The following is a 25,095-nucleotide window of genomic DNA, read 5'->3' as shown; positions in this document are numbered from 1 at the left end:
TCTTTTCATGTCCTTTAGTAGAATGTGTCAGAACTGTGTACGACAGAGAGATAATAATGAAGGAAGGGTCAAAAGAGAGAGAGAAAGAGAGACAGAATAGTGACAGAGAGGGAAGGAGAAAGCAGAAGGAAGGAGGGAGGGAGAGTGTTGAGGGAGGACATCTACAGCTGCGGGAGCAAGGAGCATGCAGGTAGCAAATCATCTGGCTCCAGGGAGACGGTGCAGTTGTCTGAGGAGAGTGCGGAGTAAGGCCGCATAAAGGCTCGGGCCAGCGCTATAAAAATGATGCACTGTCAGACACGTTCCTCTGCAGTGACGTTCACCTCTTCCTCGTCAATCTCTGTTTTTGTTTCAGAAAAGATACGGCTGAACTCAGTGGCATGGCCTGGGTCTTTTGACATTAGGCAATAAAATGTTTCCTAGTTATCCTCATATGGCGGTTGTGCAAATACACAACTTTATCGCAGTCCAACCACAGGCGAACTCTCGAGAATCAAGAACAGATGTGGGATAAGATGCAAGTCGGCACATTTTTGTCTTGCTTACAATCCTGAGAGATGCGAACCCACGCACACTTAACGATGACCCAGACAAAAATACACATTCAAAATACTGGACGCACTGCAAAGCACTGCAAGTGACACCAGTTAGCCAGGTGGGGAGGCACCATTGTCCTCCGGGAAGCTGACTGTGGACTGTGGACTCAGCGCGTGCCAGTACAAGCCCCTCACTGCCTCCCCCCTGAACCGTCAGACTGCTCTCGTGGAGGGGCTTAGCGGCTTACAGACGCGCTCAGTCAGCTGTGGCCTGCTGGGGCCCGTGGCTCCTCTCAAGCATGGCGAGGTTGTCAAAACGCGTCCGGCCCGAACCGAAAACCCACAGCCAACGACATGCCACCCATCACCCCTACGCCCCAACCTCTTACTTGAGTGTTTTGTCTGGTCTATGTAGGGCCGCCAGATTGCAAACACCTGTGTCTTATCACCACATATGCATAGGGATTTGCTCCCAATCACTGAGGAAAAACTAGTTTGTATGTGTGCACACTCTCAAGTGATTTGACGCTGTCGTTCAAATTGATGGGACTACCATACAGGGCTGGGGGATGAAGGACTGTTTAAATAGTTTGGAAACACAGAACGTTTTCTCTGGACTTGGGCTGCAGGGACAGAGACTCCTGCTGAATGATGTTGACTTGAGCGGGGCTGGAGCCTTACAGGGGGTCTTGTTTTGGAGAGGGGGTTGGGGTGGGGTGGGGCGGGGGTGACACTGGGACAGCTTGGGATCAGCGGTTGCCATGCACCCAGATGGGCTGAGTGGACTCTGAACTCTGGAGGATCCCTGGCTCTGTGGAGGGCCTCTGGGCCAAAGCTAAATAAATGCAGCCGGGGTTAGTGTTTTCCAGCAGGGATAGAGAAACTGCTTGTTTGTGTTGCAATGAGTATTTCACACATTTCCCATGCTTGTCATCTCCTCAAAGCTATCGGGGGTAACTGTTTGGATATCCACTCAGAATATGTAATTGGATTTTGTGAACGATTCCAAAATGGCCTGAAATGTAAGACCTATTTTCTGAACTGAGCCACTTGTTGAAATTGAAGGCACATTTAATGTGAACCACAACAGAAACACAAAGCAAGACTCAAAATTCTAGCTTGGCTCACCATCGACTGTTCCCCCTCCCCTGTGCACACCATTCAATATAAATTGAATTTGCTCTAAATACATTAAGGCAAATCAATCTGTTTAAGACCCAAAAACATGCCCTCATTCTCCACAGTTCTGGGGTAAAAAAAACTTTGATCTGAGGTTCTAACAAAGGCCACTGTGTTCATAACCATACATCACAGAAACGTCCTGGGCGGACGCAAACAAAGCCTCCCACGCGAGCAACTTTTTGACAAAAGGTGCATTTGCCGTAAGTCCATCTTGTTGTGGTGTACAATGTGCCTGCCTAATCAGGCCCGTTTCTCACGTCAATCCCGGACCTGCAGCTTTTGGTGAATATTCCCCCCCCCCCCGCCCCCCAAGGTCCGGTTGGAAAAGGCTTGTTTGGATCAGGCACACATTCCAGCTGGACGAGACCGTAACAGAGAGCTGGCAGGTTTTCCGCTGAAGTCCCGTGTATTAGGGGGAAAAAACCGAGGCCAGCCCGCTGAATGAGCCGATCCAAGACGGACGCCTTACATGGAAGTCTGAGGAGAGGAGGGGGAGTAAGTAGAGCAGGGTAGCCATGCAGAAGTTCTTCCTCTCCTTCTCTCTCTCTCTCTCTCTCACTCTACCTATCCCTCTCTTTTGCTCTCTATCTCTCTCTGTCTTCCAAACATACTTCCCCTGAGTGTCCAGTACTTTTAAAACACCACTTAGCCTGTTCTTTCAAACATTTAACTAGACAAAAGCGTTGGTGAGGGGGGGGAGATAAACCGTGAAAGCTGTAGCAAGGGTAAACAAACATGGGATTTTTAAGTGAAGCTAAATCTGCTCCCCTGAAAGGCCAAGGCTAGCTTTGCTAGTCACCCCAACATTAATGTATCCAAGCTTAAATCTAAAGAAAAAGGAATGTAGCAGGGAATTAAGACACATAGCTCATAACTCATGAATATGTTCCACTAGCAAGGGGAGATTACAGTGATCATGGAGGCAAAAACATATTTCTCTCTAACCCCAAAAAGGAGCACTCATTTTGCATGGGCTCCTTGTAAGGAGCTGCAAACGCGGCTTTGCAGATAAAGTCTCGGGGCTGCGGTGTTGGGACCGACACCAGTGTGAACCCTGAGCTTCTTCAATGCGCGTACACACACACACACACGCATGCATGTTCTGCAAAGAGCTTGCCACAGCGATCAGCCACTGCGGATGGGCCGGCTAGATTTAATGAGCGCGTCTCAGGTCAGAACAATATTTTCCTTTTTGTTTCGCATGCTATAAAGAGCCCCTGGCGCAGCGGCTGCTGGTGGCGGCAGTGGGAAAGGCTCCGAGATCCCACGTCGCTCCTTTTTGGGAAATGAGGAAGCGCATACTTTGGAAAACTCACTCTCTGTGGTAGGAGTGGAGGGCTTTTTGGTCTTCTTGTTAGCTGGCGAGGCGTCTTTGTTTGAAGGATCTGCACCAGAGAGAGAAACAAGAAAGACAAACATGTGACGTAGAGAGTGAAGTCAATGTCCTTTGCTAAGAAGAATTTTGTGAATTGCAAATGCTAAAAATAATGTATCAACCACAAGCTATTTTCATGTGCTGTGCATGCATTTAAAGATAACACATTAGCACAGTTGGTAGCATAAATCTCTCTATTATACATAAGCCTTTAGCACAATGGTTTGCGGCTAAATGGTGATGGCTCACAGGCCTTGTAAGCTACACATATATATACTGTATGAGATATACCATACTCATGGACTGCAGTGTCACTGTAATTCTTCTACATCCTGCATTGAACTAAGGGACAGTCATATATCTTTGCCTCATAACAAACACTTTACTACCTCAACACCATTAATGTTTAGCTTTAACACCACCCAATCCTACTGGCCCTGCAGTCTTCGACTTTAACGACTGCTCCTGTCATGAATCTACCCTTCAAATTAGATTTGGTCTCAAATGGGAAATATTTGAATAATCCAAGCAACTTCAGTGTGCATAAATACCATTGCTAAATACCAAAATGAGAAGACTGTCTGATGCATTGCATTATAATATTTGGCACAAATGATATGTTCTTTCAACAAATTCTGCAGACCTGCAGTTGTTTTCTGAATCGAGTGAGAATAATCTCAGTTCCCACAGAGGCTGTTTCACAGCACCAGGAGCAGCAGCATTGTTTGTGTTTGTGACGACCAGGCTTGGTAGTACGTGCCTGGGTCTGGGATGGGTAATTGTACAGTGGAGTGTAATTGCAGGAAGTTCCTGGCCTGCGGCCTCTAGGGAGAGGAGAGGAGAGGACAGATGCAGCTCGGGCACTCACCATCCACCAGCACCATGCAGGAGAACTCTGTCTTCCCGCCCGCGTTCTCCGCCCGGCATGTGTACTGGCCCTCATCCTCCGGCAGGGCCTTGGCAATGGTCAGGGAGCAGCGTCCTCCTGCACACAAGCGCAGCACAGCACACACTCTTGCCACAAATGAAAAGCAACACTTCCCTCAGCTGATCGCGCGGACTTGTTTAGGCTTGGAGCGAACGATGGGGACTAGGGCTTTGGCAATGGCCGTGTTTACGAGAAGGGGGGGGAGCGCTTAAAGATGCTACAGTTACAGACAAGTATGCAAGGAATGAACGACAACATTGGAAAGTAAATGACAGAAAGTACACAAAAATACTTGGGCGGCAGCAGTGTGCAGACACTCTGATGAGAGCCAAGATTTGTTTTCAGTTGGTCTGCTTTCTTTTGAATCTCTAAGGGTTGTTTCACAAGGAGCTCATGCTTGTGTATACTTACAAATTAACTATATACACTATAAATAAGCTGTACATTGTGTAAGATAAAACGGCATGCTAAAGAGGTAGCTGTAAATAATGCATAACAGCTGTGACGCGCAGAGCAAAGCATAATTTCCTTTCTGCCAGCATTGCTGTCTTCTGATCCACTGTTTAATTATCTCTGGACTCTAACATCCACAAGGAAACTATGTACAAACCATTATGCCTCTACACAGTGGCCCGGCTGTCATAACAAGGCGAGCGGCCGGCGCTCTGTGCGGCCTGAGAGCTATGCTGCCCATCAACACATGAGACAGGGCTGCTACAACAGAGCGAGAGTTATGGATGCCTGTGAACCTGGCAGAGGTCCCCAGAAGAGCCCAGACAGGGAATCCTCCGGCTATTCTTAACTCTTCCTATTTATACCACAGAAATAACAGGTTTTAAATATGAAACAGTGCTCACTTTTATGGGGAATCCATTAAATGTATGAGGACACAAGTTGTAAAGTGACCTGCTCCTCATCTGTTAGGAGATCTAGTCGCCCTCTTTTCATGGTAGCCACTACTGGCATAAGACAGGCTGAAAGGTAGGGAGTAGGGTAGGAAAAACGCTTCACCTCAGGTCCTCAGGAATAAGGAACTTGGTGGGGTGCTAAACTGGATGGAGCAACCTGGATGGAGTACCTCTGGTGTCTAGCCAATAAAACAATGGTGAAGCAGATATAGTGTCCATGGTCTGGATGTGCTACCCTGCTGCCCTTACCTTCTTAGACGTCCTCATTCAAAATTGTTGCGAATACAATTGACACAATGTAGAAAAAGATGTACTCACCCTCGTTGGCCAAAACAATGAATTTGGATGGCTTGATAGCCTTCCCCTCCAAAATCCAAGTGATAGTGGCCACAGGGTTGCTGCTGACCTGGCACTCCAGACGCAGGCGCTGGCCATCCAGCACGGTCACGTCGCTCAGTTTCTGCATAAACACAGGCGCCTTCGCCATAATCCCTCCTTCGTCCACGCAGTTGGGCGCCGGGCTCTCACCGTTCTTCTCTGTGACGATCGTGAGGTTCTTTCCCGGGGTGGCGGCTTCCCCTTTCTCCAGGGGTTTTGGGGGAGCAGCAGGCCCGACCTTCTTTCCCAGTACCGACCTGAAGTCGACCTGCTGCGGGGCCTTTCCCTTGCGCTCGTCCTCCGACAGGGTCTTGGGCTGCACCTGACCTTTCAGGGTGCCCCTGAAGTCCATTTGCTCCGCAGTGATCTCTTTCAGGTCCTCCTCGGACACGCTCTTGGTGGAGACCTTGCGGCCCAGCACAGTGCGGAAATCCAGCTGCTGCGGCTCCTGCTGGCGGATCTGGTCCTCGCGGTGCTCCCTGGTCTCCACGCGCCTCTTCAGGACTACCTGCGCTCCGCTGGCGTCCTCCTGCTCCTCCTCCTGCTCCTCCTGCTGCTGCTGCTGTTGCTGCTGCTGCTGTTGCTTCCACTGCTGCGGTGTGCTGCTGCTGTGTCCCTCACTCGCACCTCCTCCCCTGGCTTGCAATGTCCTGTCCACTCCTCCCACAGACCCACCACCCTCCCTGCAACGGCACCCACCGGAAGAGGGGAAAAGGAAGGGAAAAAAAAAAAGAACAGAGCAGAACAAAACAGCAGGCGGTTAGAAAGACCTGGCTGGCTCAGCCGGCACACAGAAACCTAACTGGAGATGGAGTAGGGAAAGTACAGTTCAATTCAAAGTACAGTTACATCAGAGATTATTTCAGTAACCATATATGGCAATTCAGTCTAAGTGGGGCCCCCAAGCCCCTTTCCCCTTCAGAACAATGGCACAGCTGGAGGAGGTAGTGTCAACAATTTATTTGGTTATATTCAGGGATTAGTCTGCCTTAAAGCCAGGGTCTGGGGGCAAGAGGTGCATTAAAAATAACCCAATTCACTGGAGGACATACTCATACGCTCTCTGAGTCTCTCCCAGGGAGCTTCCCTCGGTGACCAACAGGGTGGCAACACAACTGCAATCTCCCACTTTATTCCTGAAGAACAAAATATTTCATCTTATTAAGTGTTCAGAAAAGATGTCATTTATTAAATGTTTTTATTTATTTTGCTTTACTTTTAGTTTTACTGAATACATCTATGAAACATTGTGTAGACAATTGGCACAACTATCTTCTATCAAAAATAAGAGAATCTTCAAATGAGCAATGAACAATGGGATGATATTCTGTTCATACAATCAGAGAAACCATTTGTATTTCTCTTTGTGTTCTTACCTCAGGCGGATCTCATAGTCTCCTGCATGATGAAACCTAACTCTCCTTATGAGCAGGGATACCACATCCTCCTTCTGAAGAATGTCAAACTCCACCCCTGACGACACCTCCTGGCCGTCCTTCATCCACAAGTACTCAGGGAAGGGGTCCCCTGCGATGGCGCAAGACAGGAGGATGTGCTGACCCGGGCAGGCGCTGGCGGACTTGGGCTTGGTGATGAACCAGGGCTGCACACCATCCTGAGGCTCTGGAGGAACACACACACACACAACACAGCACGGGATCACTCACTTAGAGGGATATGAGCACGACTGTGGGGTGAGATTTTATTAAGGGGATTGAGGTCAGTAATCAGTTTTTGGTTAATGACCACCGCACAAGGGTCAGTAAAGAAACACAGAACCTGTCGTCACGCATGCATCAAGATGGCAGCTGTATAAACTCCCCAGGGGCTGAAGAGAGTAGGTGTGTACCTTGCACAGTGAGGGAAGCCTCAGAGCGTGCTTCTCCCACCTCATTCCAGACCTCACAGGTGTATTTCCCTGTGTCTTCAGGGAACACTTCCTGGATGAACAGAGTGCACTCATTCCCGTTCTGTTCGAAATGGAAGTCCTCCGACTCCTGGATTTCCTTCCCATTGTGAAGCCACACCACCTCTGGTGGAGGGTTGCCTGGGAAACGGTATAGTTGAAGGGCCTCAGATTAGCTAAACAGTTCAGTGTCAGTTGTCATCCTCAGAAGGATGATTTCACAAGTAAATATAACTTTACCCACTGAAAAAGGGACAAATGCCTAGCTACTGAGGCAAACATCAATATCTACAGTCTAAAGACAAAAGTATTAAAGCTACCAAAAAAAGACTATTTCACTGTGTGAACATTCATTTTATGGTCCCAAGGAAAATAGGAGACCAAGTAACAGATGTGACATCTCCCACTGTCTCACACACACACACACACACACACACACACACACACACACACACACACACACACACACACACACACACACACACACACACACACACACACACAGGAAGTCTTGGAGATTATATAATAATCTGAGTGAAATCATGCCCTCAGGTCACACACTGGGAGGAAAGGCAAGCACATAGTGAGAGCGGCCCACAGCATCTCATCTCCAGAGGCTTCAGAGGAAATACCACTCAGCAAAGCAAACAGATCATTCAAAACAAACGCCACAGGTCTTGACATCCCAGTTTATGAGATGGCAGTCAGTGAGAGTTAAGATCAGATGCTACGTGGAAAAGACACGTACCTGCCACCTCCACTGTCATGGTAACCTGGCTGCCATCCATCACCTTCAGGTCCTCCAGGCCTCTCAGGAACACCGGGGCATAGGGTCTGCCCGGGTCAACTGCAGGAGTAGCTTTAGTCTTTTTGACGCTTGGCTTCTCTGAAACTGAACAAAATACGAGAGCCAACATGTGGTAAAGAAAAAAATAACTAGCTTAGAATTTAACTGTGGGCTGAGGTCAGAGTGACTGATGAAGAAATGAAGTGAAAAGGAAAGGTATATATTTTTCACACTGTCTCCATGTTCATTTTCTGTCATGGTGATTATTCTTGTTATCGTAACTATCGACATTAATTACTGAAATGTCACAAAGAGTACACAGAGTGTAGCGAGTAAATGGAGAGTGATTTATTTCTGGTACATCAGATACAGGGATATACACTGTACACATATCCCCCCTGAGGGCACATCCCAAGAGACCCTGACTATTAGATGGGAAAGGCTCAGAGAATTCCAACATCAAAACATCAGCTGGCCACCATGATATGTGGAAAGTAATGCATTCACCATGCTACAGGAATCAGTGGGTCAACTCAATCTCCTCTCTCTCTTTCTTTCTTTTTTTCTCGCCGCTTCCAGCATAGTGTGCCATTGAACAGTTGCAGAAGATTTAGTTTACTTTGTCTGGCAACACGCACAGAGTCCAGATCCAGTGTATAAACAAGACACATAACATGCTATAATGTCAAAACCAGCCCTCCCGTTATTGTCTTTGTAAAAATATACAATGTAATACCATCCTTAGAGTTGTGTACTGTTGAGGCACATGGACAGTGTCTCAGTGGCTATTAAGACATTACAGCAGTCAGCCCGGCCAAGTGTGACCTGATGCAGTGAGCCATAAACAGCTTTATGCATCCAGCGAGCCAGAAATCATTTCAAGAGGGTCAAATCACATTAAATCTGGACTTAGTGACTCTTGCTGACTGGTTTGGACTTTGCAGAAGCCTTATTAATGACACTGAATGAACTTTGCACCAATGACTTTTAGCCTATTTTTGCTGGAGAACACTGTACAACAACAAAAACAAAACAAAACAAAAAAAATCAGGAATTTGGGAGTTTGGATCCACAACCCTCATATTTCCTTTGACTGTGACTTCAGCATGGATTCTTTTAATCGGACCCAACTACAACAGTGAAAAGGTTATGTTTTTGGCTTTGTGTGATGTGCATAGCTCCAATGTGCAAATGCTAGGGTGATCTACTCCAAAGCAATACAGCATGCCATTGATTGAAAAATGGTGACACTCTCGCCAAGTTCACTGAGTCATGGAATCGCAGAATCAAATTAGTCGATTCAGTGTGAAACTGGATACAAACCCAAGGTCAAGTTCATTCTGGAGATTCAGAAACACATTCCCAGACCTTCGCCAAGGTATCATAACGGTCATGATGAACGTTCAACCGAGGATGTAAAAAAAACAACAATCAATAAATAGCCCATCCATGACATCCTTGAAAGCCTTCATGCTTACTTTTTATCAGGGCTATTTAAAAAAAAAAAAAAAAAAAAAGGAGCATTTCTTCTTCACAGTGGAAACCACCGCGTGTGAGAGAGCGGGAGGTTTCTCCACTTCAAGCTCTCCATGTATGGTACGCCGTTCTGTGCCACCGCTCCAGGTTCCAGAGTTCATCCGCACAAAGGACCCTTTGGGACAGGGGTGAGGAGCTGCCATAAACACTGGCCCATCGTCTGTATACATAGCCCAAATGCCAAGGGGGGAGGCCTCCAGCGTCTCCAGCTTGCTCCCATCTCCGCTGCCTAGACAGCTGAGCTCCACGGTACCCTTTCAAGCCTTCCTCTTCTCCCCCCCTTCACAACAGATTACACCGCTCAGGCAAGACCATTATACCCATGCATCACCACTGTCCCAAATCATCTGATAATCCACTTCAAGAGCGCATAAAATTAAAGTAGGCTAATGATAACATGCAATAAAATAAAAAACACAAACAAACATGCATTTGGCTTTTCATTTTGAAGCTTTGTGTTGTTGCTTGTTTGTTTGTTTGTTTGTTTGTTTCATCCTCTCTCATATAGCAGCGCTTACAAACTAAATACGTCCTTACTTGGTGGCCGTGTGTGGGAAACTGATGGCATTTCGCATTTTTACCCACTCAGAACTGAACCTTTGCACTGACCGATGAGATGCACGCAGGAATGCAGAAAGCAGATGTTTCCTTTAATGCTACAGTATATCTAAGCCTAAAATAGCCAGCCTCAGAAATAAGAGCTGGCTTTCACTTATCAAAGAGATTAAAAACAAAGACAGGCTGACCAAAATGGAGACATCTTTTGCTTTTTTAAACAGCCCAACAGAGATATCCTGAGACAATAAGACCCCTTTTCTTTCTCATGAGCAATGAGTAGGTTCAGTTTGGCCAAGAAGGTAGCTGACAGTCCCTTAAAAATAGGCAGAGAGTGACTTATGAGCATTTGATATGAAAACATGCAGGGGATGTTCAAGTCTTCTGGTCCTCCCTACTTTTTGGACATTTTTATGGCAGTGGGATAATTTTAGCAGACGAGGGGGGGGCGGGGGGGCTTTTTTCCATGTCTTAAAATAGGCAGAAAGGTGCAGCAGAAAAAGTGCTTAGTATGCTGCAGAGAGACTTAGTCAAAGCTAACAAATGTGACACAAATCAAACCCCAGAGCTGCTTACTGCTTCAGGCTATGTGCAATGCAAATGCAGAATGCAGGGAGGTCTCTTATAGAAAAAAATCACTGACATGCCACAAAAGAGTTCCTGACAGTTTGAATTGATTGGGACATGAGAGAAGTCTGCACAGCAACACCAGAGGAGTGTGGAACCGCTGCCCACCTTTCACGAGAACTATGGCAGAACACTCGGCTCGCCCGTGCCCATTCTCTGCCACACACGAGTAGGAGCCAGAGTCGTCTGGCAGCGTCCCCTGCACCAAGAGCTGTGCCAGGCCCCGCTCAAACACAGGCTGAGCGTGCTGGCATGGTTTATCTGCAAAGACAGAGACCAAGGGAGAGACTTTAAGACAAATGCAACACACGCTAACACAAGTAATGCTTAGGGAACAAACGACAGTAAGATAAGATAACCTAAGGATACAAATGTGCCTGTGATGGAAATAGAAGAAATAAATACTATTGGAAAATACCGATACAATAGTCAGTTAAATGTCATATAGGCCTACCTCTTCAATGTATATGCAAATCAATTTGTCTAAAATTGGACTCCTGCCAAGTCTCCTGCAAGAGTGATCAAGCAAGTAATCCTAATTGATATTGCATAATTGTTATTATGTGTATAAATGAATCACAACTAATCTATGAGATACTGGCAATTTCTTAAAACAATGCTTGGACCTTGATGACCAGTGAACCTCAGTCACTATCTGCAGATGCCACTAGTCTGTGAGGTCATCCACCCCAAAAAGGGCATACTCTGATCCATGCCTACTCTTTTTTGGAGCTTGTGGCGGTTTCATAATCAGCCAGCACTGCACTACGTTCTGTGCTTTTCAGGTGAAACACTGGCCAAGTCTGGCTGGGTGTTAGATTTCACGGGGGAGCAATGCACAATATTCCTTTATATGGGTTCCTGGGGGCTTGCATTTGGGCTTGAGTTTGTGATAGCTCACATTGCTGTTTCCAGCGCTAAAAGAATTGCAACAGCCCGGTGCCTCTATCCCAGACGTGCAGGATCATGGGATCTAGTGCTGTTTTCATACAGTAGTAGCCATTAAAACTCTCCTTCCACTGCTACTAGGCAAGCAGATCGAATCAGCCATTTCATCTGGAGCTTCCTGTTGTCCACAATACAAAGGTATAAAGCATGTTGTGGAAAGTATGAGTAATCCTTTACCTAGAAGGACCCTGTTCTTTGTTTCTCTGATAGAGAATTGATTGGAGGAGGCTTAAGAATGCTTGGAGATCTATCAGCGTAATATTGTCAACATGTTACTATTTAAGTGCCGCGGCTGTATGTAAACGATATGACTCTATGCTATACATGCCGGACAGATAAGCTGCCATTATTTATTTTCCGAGGAAAATTTGAGCTTGGAGAATATGCAGTCCCTCAAAGTCTAATTTGGCCTCAGCTCTCTGTAGTGTTTCATGTCAACCTAACGAGCAGACCTATTTAATGACAAAGCGTTACCGGGAATGGACGCGTCATCTGAGAATTGACGAGGGGAAAAGTGTTTCCTTTTAGGTCATGTTGGGAATTCCGCAACACATTTAGCCAGTTTGTTTGGCAGCAAACCAGTATCTATGAGGTGCTGTATAAAACCAGTATCTATGAGGTGCTGTATAAAACCAGTATCTATGAGGTGCTGTATTAAAAAAGCAAAGGCAAAGTTGTGGATATCCATTCTCTAAAAACCCATTCAAACCCATCCTCTAAAATCTCGCATAAATTGAAAAACTAACTGCATTAATCAAAACTTTCAGTTTACCCTCATCAAGACAGTCACTCACTCAATCAGTCAACTAGTCCTCCAAGCTCCATGCTGTCATTCGAAAGCAAGAACAGGCTCCTTCCTCAACATATGATATAGTGAGTAGCAAGGAAAGATACCAAAGTAAATGCTCTATGTTTGAGCAGTGCTCCCCACAGACTCAGTCCACAGCCGCCTGTGCCTGGCCTTCACCGGGACATCCTGCAGTGAGGGAAGGCAGTAGCCGACACACACTGCACACAAAGCCTCTGGCTGAACTGGCCTCTGCCTCTCAGAATAAAGAGGCATTTCAACAGTCCCTTTGCCCTGTAAAACTAGTTTTAGTAGTTTTCATAAAATTCATTGTTAAGTTTTAAGAGTGTTTATGAGAGAGCTCATTTTAGAAAAGGAAGTCCGCCAACGCCCCCTGCTGGTAATGGTGGCCAAAACACCACAGGGTGTGACGGGCAAGATTCTAGAGATTTGCAGAGGCAGAGGCAGAATTAGAGGCAGAAACTCTGAGTACTCAAACAGAGATCCGAGCGAAACTTTGAATCATAAGTGCTGTAGGTTGTTTTCAGGGGTGGTCTAGTCTAAGTAAATGTTAGAGTTAGTGATAGTGAGTAAAAACACTCAAACACATGCCAGAAATCATCCCCCCTACCCATTTGTTGGGCAGAACAGAAAGGCAACAGGGGGGTGAGTACACGACTGCACACACACTCTCACACACCCTTCCCACTCTCCTCTGTCACACACCCTTCCACACTGATTCAGCTTCTCACCGTCCAGCAGCCATGTGATGGTGGGCACTGGTCTGCCCTCCACTGAGCACTGCAGGGTGAAGTCCTGACCGGCGGTTACAGAGCAGCCCGTCATCACGCTGCTGAACACTGGTGCTTTACCCTCTGGACGGGGACCTGTGGACACCACATCACAGCTATGAAAATACTGTCACTGGGATGTCAGCACCCTTCAGCGTGGTTTCACGGTTTGAGTCTCTATCTGGTCATGGCAGAATTAAATGCGAAATGAGGCACACTGTCTGTTTTGGAATCCCAAGTTGCATTGATGTTCGTTTGCCAGCAGATGGCCCAGTTTCTTAAAACTTACGCAGCCTGCCAAAACCATGTTATCTCGAGGGTAACCGACTGTACAGCTGCAGTGAGAACATGATAACATGAAGTGAGCATTAGCTCACTGGAGGGCTTACCACCAGGTCTTTGGTATGTTATTGTTTACGTAAACGTGCAAAAAACGATGCATTACTCAGCGTCTAATTTTTGTTTAACTTTTACAAATATTTGTTCTGTGATGCCAGAGATTAAAATACTTCAGGGCTCCAAGACTGCATACTTCAGCCTGACTCCATGATTTAACCAGGCTCATTATAAAAATTATTTCATTTTGATTAGCACGGGCTGCTAATCTATGACTAGCCCTGTTCTTGATTTGTTAAACATTTTATCTTATCAAGCTTTGGTAGTTTCTGTTCCCCCATAAAGTGTTACCAATAATACAATCATATAACTATGTTATGTATTATTGTGTGACCTATTTGATGACCCCTGACCTAAAGACTCACTTCACTGAGACCACCCTCATGGTTATGTGGTCCAGTGTCTTCATACTGAAATAATTAGCATGAACACGTACACACATGGGCACGTACCCATTAAAGGTGTCAAGATTAAAGGGCACTGTCACCGAAAGAGGCTCTTACTTTTTACGTGCAGTGTCCAGGTGGCGGACACATTTCCTCGGCTGTTGGTGGCGGTGCAGCCGTACTGGCCCGCGTCGCTCCTCTGCACCCTGTCGACGCAGAGCAGGTGCTGGTCGGCCTCCTGCTGCAGGCTCAGGCCAACTCGAGACCTGACGGGGAGGCCATCTTTCAGCCAGCTCACAGTGGGCAACGGGGAGCCTGACACTGCCAAAGACCACAGTGAGCTCATTAATGGCTTGTGATAAAAGTCATCAAGGGGGGGGCAGTGGATAAAAATAGTACAGGTTAAGTACTCAACACTAACAATAATAAAGAACAGAATGTTGTAGAAAAACATTAGGCACCACACTGACAGATAGCCTTTCTAAAATGAAACACTTTTCAAAAAGAAAAGATAATGCAATAGTGCTATGTGTAGCGATTTTAAGGTCATATATGTAGCATTCTTTACAAATACAGTGTGTTTACGACATTAACAAAAATAAATACACTACATTTCAGCCTCAGCTATGTCTGATATGCAGTTAGGTAGTCCAGCTATTCTTTATGAGTGTTTATCGGAAACAATTAGGGTCTTAAGGCAATACATTAGGCACTCTATCAACAGATGATTCCAGTTACCTTGGCATTTGAAAATTACTTTGGTACCCTCCAGGGCGTCTTGGCTCTGAGGCGGGAGCTCAAATCTGGGAGCCGCTCCCACCGGTGGGTCTGCCCGGCTCCCTCTGCTCAGCCTGAGGGCCTCTCTGCTGGGCTCAGAGGGGAGCGAGGCTCCAGACGCTCTGCCAGGGCTGGAGAGCTCCCCTGCACCCCTACCCACCCTCCCTGAGCCTCTGGATGCCCGTGTATCCGCCCCAACCCCCGTCTGCTGCTGCTGCTGGGGTTTCACTGACTGTGTGGAACTGGAGCTGGAGGCAGGGTCGGCTGTGGAGGTTTTAAGCTGAGAATCTACCCTCCTGGTGCCCTCTTCTCTGGGGTCGACGGATGAGGGTTTTGGGGACGATGCCGCGGCGTTCCTCCTCCCATCTGTCCTTGTCCCTGTGGCCTCTTTGGTGTCTTTGGTGACAGTGACAGTACTGTGGATATCCCTACGCTCTGGAGTCTCTGTCTGAGTTCTGCTGGTCTGCTGGTCACCTGGTAGGCCATTGCTGGCATGGCTGTCTGAGGGGGCGTCTGCTGTTTTTGGGACCGGGCTGACTCCAGGAGCCCCCCGGTTTCTGCACGAGTGGAAACATTTCAGGAGTATATGTTATGATAGTTATGACAGCTCAGCCTATATTGATAAAACGCTCCATAATATTTTCCCAGTCCTACCGAATGTATGTATTGCTTGTATCACATAAATGGACTTACGTGCTTGAGTCGGTGCCTGAACCTGTAATGAAAAATAAACCCATTTACAAAGGTATGCCCAGTATGCGAGATAAGAGGTTCCACTGAATTGCCCTCGCATTTAAGCAAGGAAATAAATGCAGTGTAGAAGGCCGCGGCAGAGCAGCTCATATTTTATTATCCTTAGATCAACCGAGCTCATTTCAAGGCGGGCTTGAGTAAATGATAAAGAGCTTAGCTGTCAGCCCGAGGGCAGCTAGTGTAACAGTATGTTCTTTACCTTGAATATTAAGTTCTGCCGAAGCCATGGCCTTCCCCGCACTGTTGGAGACGGAGCAAGTGTACGCTCCTGCATCCTCTGCGCAGGCGTCACGGATCTCCAGGAAGTGTATTCCGGACCTCTCGAACACGCTGAAGTGACTGGAGGCTAGGATCTCCTCATCTCCCTGTGTGGACCAGAGACAGTGAGACTGAAACTCAGGGGCATTTCTGTAGCTCTGCCTCTCTCTAACCCTAACACTAACCTTAACCCTCTCTGTTTGTCTTATCCGTCAATCTCCTCCCTCCTGACTGGTCCTCTCTCCTTTCTCTCTCTCTCTCTCTCTCTCTCTCTCTCTCTCGCTCTCTCTCTCTCACCTTAAGCCACGCCACCTGTGGTTGAGGACGCCCGGTGATCTTGGCTGAGAACTTGCCGCTCTGTCCCACCCGCAGGAACAGGCGTGAAGGTTTGGTCACAAACTTGGGGGGGCTCTCCCCCCAGATGCTGGGCCGGTTCTCCGCTGCAGGAGCACTGAAGCGACCCCTGGGATCATGGGAAAGAATTCAGTCAGACGTCCCAGTGTCTCCCAGCGTGTTTTAATAGCCAATAACTTTTTATAACAGCCAAATAATATGTGACTGCAGCGTGTGGTTAGAAACACAGCCTTTGGTTTGGTGTGCAGTTCCTAAAATACTGAACGAGGATGTAGAGATGCAATCAACAAGTGAACATAACAAGCAACGCAATAAGGAGAATTTACCAGACTTCAAATCAAAATTCTGTGTGAATGTTCTCCCATTACCCTAACATTCCACCAGGCCAAAGCTGGATTTTAAGATGTTTCAGACCAAAGAAGAACCATATGCTTACCCTGATGTTCTACTAGTTGTGGGGAGGCCATATTTCTTTCCTGCATTACCTAGGGCATATTTGAAAATATCATTATTACAGCACAAGCATATCTTCGTGATCACTAAAGTAGTCTTTATATCCAAATAATGACTCATAACTGTAATGTCTGTAATGTGTGGCTACTTGTTGTGGGATGGGTGCTGTGTTCCATATGCTTCTGTTTATGTTTAGTAAGATTGAGGTGTTTAAGTAGCTGTTTACGACCTCGTAAATCGCCACAGATGTGCGCTATATGTGGATGTTTACCATGAGTTCTCAAGGTAAACACCCTTCTTCTTCATGCTTCTGTCATGGCCAATGTAACACAACTATCCTGAGCATCGCCATTGAACACGGCAGGCCAGAGTCTGGAAATGTGAAACATAGATGGAGGCCCACTTCCTGATGTTGCTAACAGGAAGAATCATTTTCTCCCTGTCCTCAAATGTGGGCAGTGAAAATGTTGGCTTTGCAAGTATGCCCTTGGTTGCTGTAATGAGTTCCGTCTGAAAGTCAGTCAAAGCACTTTCAAAAGCTGCTGTCGTGCAAAATCCAAACTTCAAATGGGGACGAGTTATTAAATTCGCCATTTGATGACAATGACAAACCCACAGTAAAAAAAATGCATAGTAATTATCTCATTGAAGGCTATGCACTTCAGCAACTTCACACGATTTGCATGACTTTACGTAGGCCTAAGTCCAGAGCTTTCCACAGTATGGTCCTCACTGATTTTCACTGTGCTGTTAGAGGCTATTTAAACCCTTCCTGTAGCTTTTTAAAGAGTTTGACTGAATCCTCTCATCTGGATGCCGCATGTTTGAAACTAGCACAATTAACTTCATCCGTGTGGGCCCAGTACAGTTAATCACTTGAACCGCCTCAGGTCACGCGAACGCAGAGATGGGATACCTTCTACGATGATCTCCACGGTAACCTGGCGGCTTCCGGCATCATTGGCGGCCTCGCATGTGTAGCGCCCAGCGTCATCTTCCTGAACATTCTGCACCACTAGGCTGAAGGTGCCGCGGCTGCTCTGCTCCATGGAGAGGCGGTCTCCTGCTAAAACGGCCTGCCCATTCCTGTACCAGCAAACCTGAGGCTCTGGGCTCCCTCGCACCTAGACACATGTATACACACACACACACACACACACACACACACACACACACACACACACACACACACACACACACACACACACACACACACACACACACACACACACGTTTTTACTTTACTCATTTTATCTCTAATTATCTGAGTCCATACTCAACATGTACACAAATACACACACATTACCTCTACTTCTCAACCTTCACACATGTATTTACACATACATACATACATAAGTCTTTGGCAATCTCAACCACGTGCCTGGAGATTTGTGGGGACATTTCCAAATGTGCACTTACACACATACACACACCCAAAAGACATTTTAAGCATGTTGTTTATCTGTACTGGTGCCTGGAAATCTTCCCACCTGTGCACACATGTGCTTGGGTTGTGCTCCTCTAGCTCGATTCTGTGCCATTCTTTCTGTGTGTTCACTCTCACAGACACAATTTAACTGTAACTCTCTCTCTCTCCCTCCCTCTCTCTCTCTCTCTCTCTCTCTCCCTCTCTCTCTCTCCCTCTCTCTCTCCCTTTCTCTCTCTCCCTCTCTCTCTCTCTCTCTCTCCCTCCCTCCCTCTCTCTCTCTCTCTCTAACAAACAAAGAAACACACTTACTCACTCTCTCACACACAATTTAACTGTAACTCTATCTCTCTCTCCCTCTCTCTCTCTCCCTCCCTCTCTCTATCTCTCTCTCTCTCTAACACACAAAGAAACACACTTACTCACTCTCTCACACACACACATGCACTAATTGCAGCACTTGATTTGCAAGATTGGGGGGAGTACTTTTTAATGAAGGAACAATTACTCATCTCATTATCTTCGCAGCGTCTCTACAGGAACCCAGTGGGTGTGTGAAAGCGGCTGAATCCCTCGCCCATAATTAAAGCAGCGCCTGAGAGAGCCCGTTTGGCCAAACATAATTAGCGCTCGGAATAATCTGACACTGCAAACAATACCCAATTTACAAGTGATAAGCTGTTGTTCACCCACTGGTATGTCGCTGACTGATGCGTTGCTGCGCACTGACACAAAGATACTTTCCCCTTCATTTCCCCTGCCGTAAAAACATTTCCTTCTTCCAAAAAATCACCTTCTTCATGGGGCTAATAAGCTCCATTGTCAAACACTAATTTCCACCCTCTGTTAGTTTACTTTCACATGTGTTCACAGAACACTCCGGCTCACTTTCCTTCACTAAAGAGCTGTCACTGTGCCAGGCGCTGTGCCCAAAGATCCCCACCCTTCGAGCGGTAAGGACTCCATTCCGGCTCGCCCTCACCAGCACTGGCCCTTAAGTTTACAGTAATGACTCCACCCATTAGACCAGTGAGAGTTTAGTTATGACTCCCGCATCAGACCAGTGAGAGTTTAGTTATGACTCCCCCATCAGACCAGTGAGAGTTTAGTAATAACTCCACCATCAGACCAGTGAGAGTTTAGTTACTCCCCCATCAGACCAGTGAGAGTTTAGTTATGACTCCACCATCAGACCAGTGAGAGTTTAGTTATAACTCCACCCATTAGACCAGTGAGAGTTTAGTTACTCCCCCATCAGACCAGTGAGAGTTTAGTTACTCCACCATCAGACCAGTGAGAGTTTAGTTATAACTCCACCCATTAGACCAGTGAGAGTTTAGTTATGACTCCCCCATCAGACCAGTGAGAGTTTACCCAAATGGATCGTAATGAACACCTTCATGTTCCTGTTATGGCTGTCGCATTCAGCGTCTCGTGGAGACGAGACCAGTGTCTCTTCGATTTCCCTCGGTTCCAGGTCACTACCCTAATCTCACCATGCACGGCTTGTTTTCTCTGAAGTCTTTGAAGCATTACAAATCTGAAGGCAGAGACCACAGCTAATAAGGACACCATATGGGCAATCTCTTTCTCTCCTCTTCTCTCTTCTTTCCACTGGTGGCATGCCAACCCTTATTTCCTCCCCCCCCCCCCCCCCATACTTGTTCATCATTGTATTTCGGAAGAGAACCATGGTAAACCCAAACCAGCAGAAACACTAGACCGTTGTCACTTTGAGAACTACTTCAGCATGCTCACGTAGACAACTTGCTTTAAGTCAACAGCCAAACAACAGACTAGGAGGAAATTGTTAACCACTGCAGCTGCTACGAATTTCGGATTGGAAATACAAATTAATACGGCTCGACAGCTTGTAGACAATAGATTAATACCATATGGATCACAAATTCCAAGGCAGGGTAAAAGAGTTGGAAAAAAAGAGAAGCACAGACAAAGAAAAGTATGGCTTTATGTCTGCTAACTCACATTCCAGCCTTTCAAACTGCCCTCTTTCAGTCTCAATCAAAAGAATTACCTTTGATATGTAGTAGTGCTGAAGCAGGTCCTTCCTTGAATATGCCCAAAAATAGCAATATTAGGTCTGACGTTTTTATTAAATCAAACAGACACTGGCATTTCCTCTGGAAACAGTGCCACTGGACTCTCTCGATTCCTACAGACCTTTCAGGCAGGCTTCGCCTTCGCGAAAGCAACTTGTGGTCAAGCTCTCCACCTCAAAAATCCAGAGCGACTAAGTTCAAATGCTGACTGGATGAAAAACATAGGGTTGTTTATACCCAGAGTAACTCTTTTTCACAAAGCAGAAAACAGATGCAAAACAAAGCAATGGCTTTTGTCATTTTTCGTGTTTGTGTTTTTTTTTTAACCCCCGAGGAGAGAGAAAAACAATGGTGGCGACTGGACACTTGCAGAAGGAGGAGGGCAGCGGGAGGGCAGTGGGATGACCCACCCCAGGTCCAGCTGTGCCAGCTCTGAACCCAAACGGGCCCGGCTCCGACACAAAAACAGCAAAGCCACACGCTGCAAGAATGCACACCTCAGGTCCCAGACATGATAATCAACATTCCTAACAAAGTGCCATCACTGGAGAGCATTACAGCACTCTGAGAGAGCGGGGAAAAAACAACGGTTTAATCCCTTTAAACAAATACAAACCGTCTTTCCACCAACATCTAGAAAGAAACCAAAAAAAAATGTTTGACTATGAAATCAGCTCCATCGATACTCGAGACACGAACATCTTGCAACTTCAAAACTCAAACCACTGGGATTATTAGATCGTGACAATCATAATTTGCAGTCTCTGGGCAGTGCTGCACATGCTTTAAATAGATGTTTGTTGGGAGGTTGTTTTCATGAGGTTGAATGGTTTGCTGCCTGTGCTTCTCTGTGTTAGCCACTTGGTTTGGGCTGCAGTGGGAAGCAGGGGTACCCGAGCGATCTGTGGCACATCTGGGGAGGATTACTGCTGGACTGGGTCTCTGACAAGGGTTCTTTGGGAGTAATTACCTATTGTGTAGAACGCAGAGTGCAACACGGCTAAACATCCCTACCTGCGCTCACATAAATCGAGGCACTCTCTGATCCGCTCAGCAGGGTTTACAGTTAAAGACCTCAACCTGTGATGGCAGTCTTCTATGTCAGTGCCATGCCAAAATGATTTACAGCGATGCAGAGCAACAGGGAGGATTTCATCAAGTGTAAGAAACCTTGTACAGTATCTGCACGTACAGTACACCGTGGGGTGTTGCAGAAGTCACACCTGCCCACATACCCACATGTATGCCGATCTCTGGAGGATCGTCCTATCTCATCCTCCAAGCAGACATTCCATTGTCATAAGAATTACTCAACGGACTCTCCATTCTGTGATGATCATGGAATCTCTTTTTCCTGGCTTCACTGTCCTTCCTTGTCAAGCCGTATTGCCAAAAAACTCCTGCAAACAGGAGACACCTGGAACCTGGACGATCTCTGGATGGTCACTCACTGTGGCCAGAGGCATGACGCAACCCTCTCACACATAGGTCACCTACAAAAAAAACCACACGTGGCCATTTTGGGTAATTGATCCTATTAAACAGTTATAGCCCTTGGATGAAGGCAATACTGGATGAAACATGGCCCGTTCAGAGGGGATGACGGGGCTGTGCGGCGGCCCAGGAGGGGAGGACACACGAACAGCAAACTCTCCACATCTGCTTCCAATAACCTCCCCCTGCCTCGAGCAGGCCCCTCCTCTGCTGCGGCAGCATACCTTTCACAGGGTTCACATGCAGCCCTCCCTCACACACACACACACACACACACACACACACACACACACACACACACACACACACACACACACACAGACACACACACACAGACACACACACACACACACACACACACACACACACACACACACACACACACACACACACACACACACACACACACACACACACACACACACCACTCCTCCTATATTTTCCTACCGGTGCGCAATTATGTAATACGTCACTTGAGTGAGAGGGATTTCTTCCTCTGGTGGGCCCATGTAAAGGCAGTGAGAGACAGGAAGAGATGGGAGGAGGCCTGGTCAGGAGAGGAGGGGAGGGAGGGAGGGAGGGAAGAGAGGGGAAGGGGAGGTGTGGAGGAGACGAGCAGCGCCTCCACACTGCAGACATTCCTCATCCTCAAAGGACCGTCGTCTCCCCATTGAGAGGCTGGCCGTGGAGCGTGACAACAACAGTGCCAGGAAAGGGCTGCACCCAGTCAGGCAGCGGCACATCTGATGGAGACATGAGTCCCACTGAAGTGACAAGTGAAGCCCAAGAGGCCAGCTACTACGGCTAACATTAACCATTATAGTGAAAACTGTGGGCTTTTCTTGCAACAGTTCCAGCGGAGTATGTCTTTCATAAGCCACCAATTTTTTTCCCACACCTCTTTTCTGCTCTTCGGTCTTTGAAGAAGCCCAAGTTCATGACTTCTGCTGAGACTCATTTCAGCTTCTTTAGCCTGACACAACAAACCAGGCTACCAGAAGAGAAAAAAACACAGCAGGCTCCATTATTCTTCCCAGCAAAGAGCAGAGACTAACAATTATAGTCCTAACTCTGTCCAGAGCCTTTGGAGGGGGAAAATTATTGCTAAAGAAGCCTCTCTGTTTTGGTCCAAACCATCTGACGCTTTTCTTGCAACTGGATTTCAACCTCCCGGGGTTGACTAACATCTGTATCCCACAAAGACACTCAGAGACAGTCCTCCAGAGAGACGGTCTGTAGGAATCTCTGTCTTCCCCAGCCCATGGCTGCTGCACTGCATTGCACTCAAACACCATGAGCCTCCAATTTAGAGGTTAAAGAGGTTAAAGATTTTTGGTGTAAAACAAATGTCCAAAACAATTTTTCAGAACAAGGTGTAATAAGGATGGTGTCTTTCAAATAAACAAAATAATAATAAAATAATTATCTATGGTCTAGTAAACCAGCTAAGATATTTGTTTCTTGTTACTGTAACGTCAACTTCGTACCCCCCAAACCTTAAGTAAACTAGGGCCAGAGTGTTATTGTTGGGGTGGGGATGGGGGTGGATACGTTGAAAGGAGGGAGTGATGCTTCCTGTCGTGTTAAATCACAGATAGATACTTACTGACACCACAGCTTCCTCTGAGAGCAGAGAGAACCCCAGTGCCCTCTGTGCTTCTGTTCAGGTTTCTCTGTTCAGTAAATCAAACAGGGGCTGCTGGAGGCCCTGGGGCCTCATGTTTCATCTATGAACACTCAGGTTTTCACCTCTAATGTGCTACCTGAAGCTATTAGTAACACAAATTGTAATTACCATTCAGATTTAATCTAATGCCATTAAGATCTAATCTTATCGGCACTGTTTTGATAGTCCTTTTTTATTAATAAAGAATTGTTGAGGTTTACATAACTCGAAATCTGAAAATTAGGGTGTTTTGTTCCTGCATTGATGACGTGGAATCAGTGAGGTGTAATGGTAGCTGAACAGCAGTCTCCTCCAGACAGTCTAAAAAAAGAAATACATAAAAAAAAACAGAAGGGGCCAAGAAAAAGAAAAGAAAAAAAGAGGTACAGCAGGAAGCTAAAAGTCACAAGGCAAAGGCATTTTAATCCCTATCAGAGAGCATTCCACCGATCAGCCTCTCAGCACTGGAGGCTCAGGCAGCACTCAGTGTGATGCTGTTTGCCATCTCATCCTCCACCAGCACCAGCACCAGCACCAGCACCAGCACCAGCACATCCTTCACTGACTGTGAAGCGCTCCCAGCTAAATCAGTTAAGGTCTCACCGAATCTACAGTAAAACAGAGCAAATTGTTTTCAATCAGCAGAGGGTGTCGACCTAGCCTGCGATGCGAAGAGAGAAGGCGTGTATGTTTTTGAAAGTTAAAGCCAGCTTAGTCCAAGACAACAGAGCATAATGGGAGTGAAGAAAACCTAAAGCAACGGATCCGTAGTCCGTGTTATTTTTGGGCCCGTCTGAGGCTGAAGAATGTCAAGTGAAGAACGGATACAGATGGCTGCGTTCTAAGCTTGCAAATGATACTAGATTTATCCATTCTTCTAACGTGCCAAAAAAATGGGGGCTCAACAGTCTGTCTGCAGGACAAACATCCAAGTTTCCATTTTCCAGGAAAGGCTTAATGATTTAATTGGCCTCACAGCAGAGGTACTGCTTGTGTGCAGCGTGAATTCCTTCATACAAATGCTATGTGGTTTACATTCAGCTAAAAGAAAGGGAGTGGACACAGACGGCGTATGGACTAGTTTTTTTGTCTCAGAGTAAGACTCAGCCAGATGTAAATGTATGTCTGCAGCAACAGCTGAAAAAAAAATAGATAGAACCCTTTGAAGTTTCCTAAAAAAAGATACAATTAAGTATCTTTCCAACTGAGGTGTAAAAAACAACCAAGTTCCCAAAAACAACTGTTTGGCTGATTCTTCTAACCAATCTCTGTCATTATTGGCCGGCTGCTTGCATGCCAGTTCTATTACAGAAGCAAAGCAGCATGACATCTTTGGGCTCTGACATTGTGTTTGATCAATGCCAAGTTCATTACGATGGAAGGACCTGTTAAAGTAGGTGCAATCCCTTGTGTTAGAGCCAGAGGTGCTTCAGGCTATTCTCTCACACATCTCTAGGAGGCCATCATGAAATGTGTAGATTTCTGCACAGAAGAGAGCATGGAGGTTCATGATAGGTGTTAAACATGGCCTGTCACCCTTGACAAAGCCTTTTCAAACCTCCTTAGCCTCTGTCACTAGCTGCCTTGTAAGGACATGCACAGTGAATACTGTGGTTCCATGTCTGGTTCTCAATGGTTCCTGACAGAGTGTCTGCAATAAAGACAAATCCAGTCTGGTCTCTGTTCCACACACAGTGGCTCTCTCTCTTTCTCTCGCTCTCACTCACTCTCACTCTCACTCACTCTCACTCTCTCTGTCTCTGTCTTTCTCTCTCCCTCTCCCTGTCTCTCTCTCTCTCTCTCTCCAACAATTTCTCTGGCTCCAGAC

General features: G+C 46.5%; 1 protein-coding gene across 1 annotated transcript in view; it reads right to left on the bottom strand.

Annotated features, from left to right (window-relative positions):
- Positions 1 to 25,095, bottom strand: part of mylka (myosin, light chain kinase a) — a 44,479-nt gene that overhangs the window by 10,735 nt on the left and 8,649 nt on the right. Inside the window, exons 3-18 of the mRNA XM_031557912.2 lie at positions 17,538 to 17,745; positions 16,605 to 16,653; positions 16,112 to 16,277; positions 15,756 to 15,921; positions 15,497 to 15,518; positions 14,765 to 15,360; positions 14,144 to 14,347; positions 13,206 to 13,340; positions 10,827 to 10,979; positions 7,962 to 8,105; positions 7,157 to 7,354; positions 6,684 to 6,930; positions 6,360 to 6,443; positions 5,248 to 5,990; positions 3,962 to 4,078; positions 3,035 to 3,103 (exon numbers count right to left, since the gene is read on the bottom strand). Of these exons, the coding sequence (XP_031413772.1) occupies positions 3,035 to 3,103; positions 3,962 to 4,078; positions 5,248 to 5,990; positions 6,360 to 6,443; positions 6,684 to 6,930; positions 7,157 to 7,354; positions 7,962 to 8,105; positions 10,827 to 10,979; positions 13,206 to 13,340; positions 14,144 to 14,347; positions 14,765 to 15,360; positions 15,497 to 15,518; positions 15,756 to 15,921; positions 16,112 to 16,277; positions 16,605 to 16,653; positions 17,538 to 17,745 (3,301 nt within the window). The remainder of the gene's footprint in view (positions 1 to 3,034; positions 3,104 to 3,961; positions 4,079 to 5,247; positions 5,991 to 6,359; positions 6,444 to 6,683; positions 6,931 to 7,156; positions 7,355 to 7,961; positions 8,106 to 10,826; positions 10,980 to 13,205; positions 13,341 to 14,143; positions 14,348 to 14,764; positions 15,361 to 15,496; positions 15,519 to 15,755; positions 15,922 to 16,111; positions 16,278 to 16,604; positions 16,654 to 17,537; positions 17,746 to 25,095) is intronic.

The sequence above is a fragment of the Clupea harengus genome, chromosome 2 (genome assembly GCF_900700415.2).
Source record: "Clupea harengus chromosome 2, Ch_v2.0.2, whole genome shotgun sequence".
Taxonomy (NCBI): Eukaryota; Metazoa; Chordata; class Actinopteri; order Clupeiformes; family Clupeidae; genus Clupea; species Clupea harengus.
This window is presented reverse-complemented; position numbering and strand designations above follow the sequence as displayed.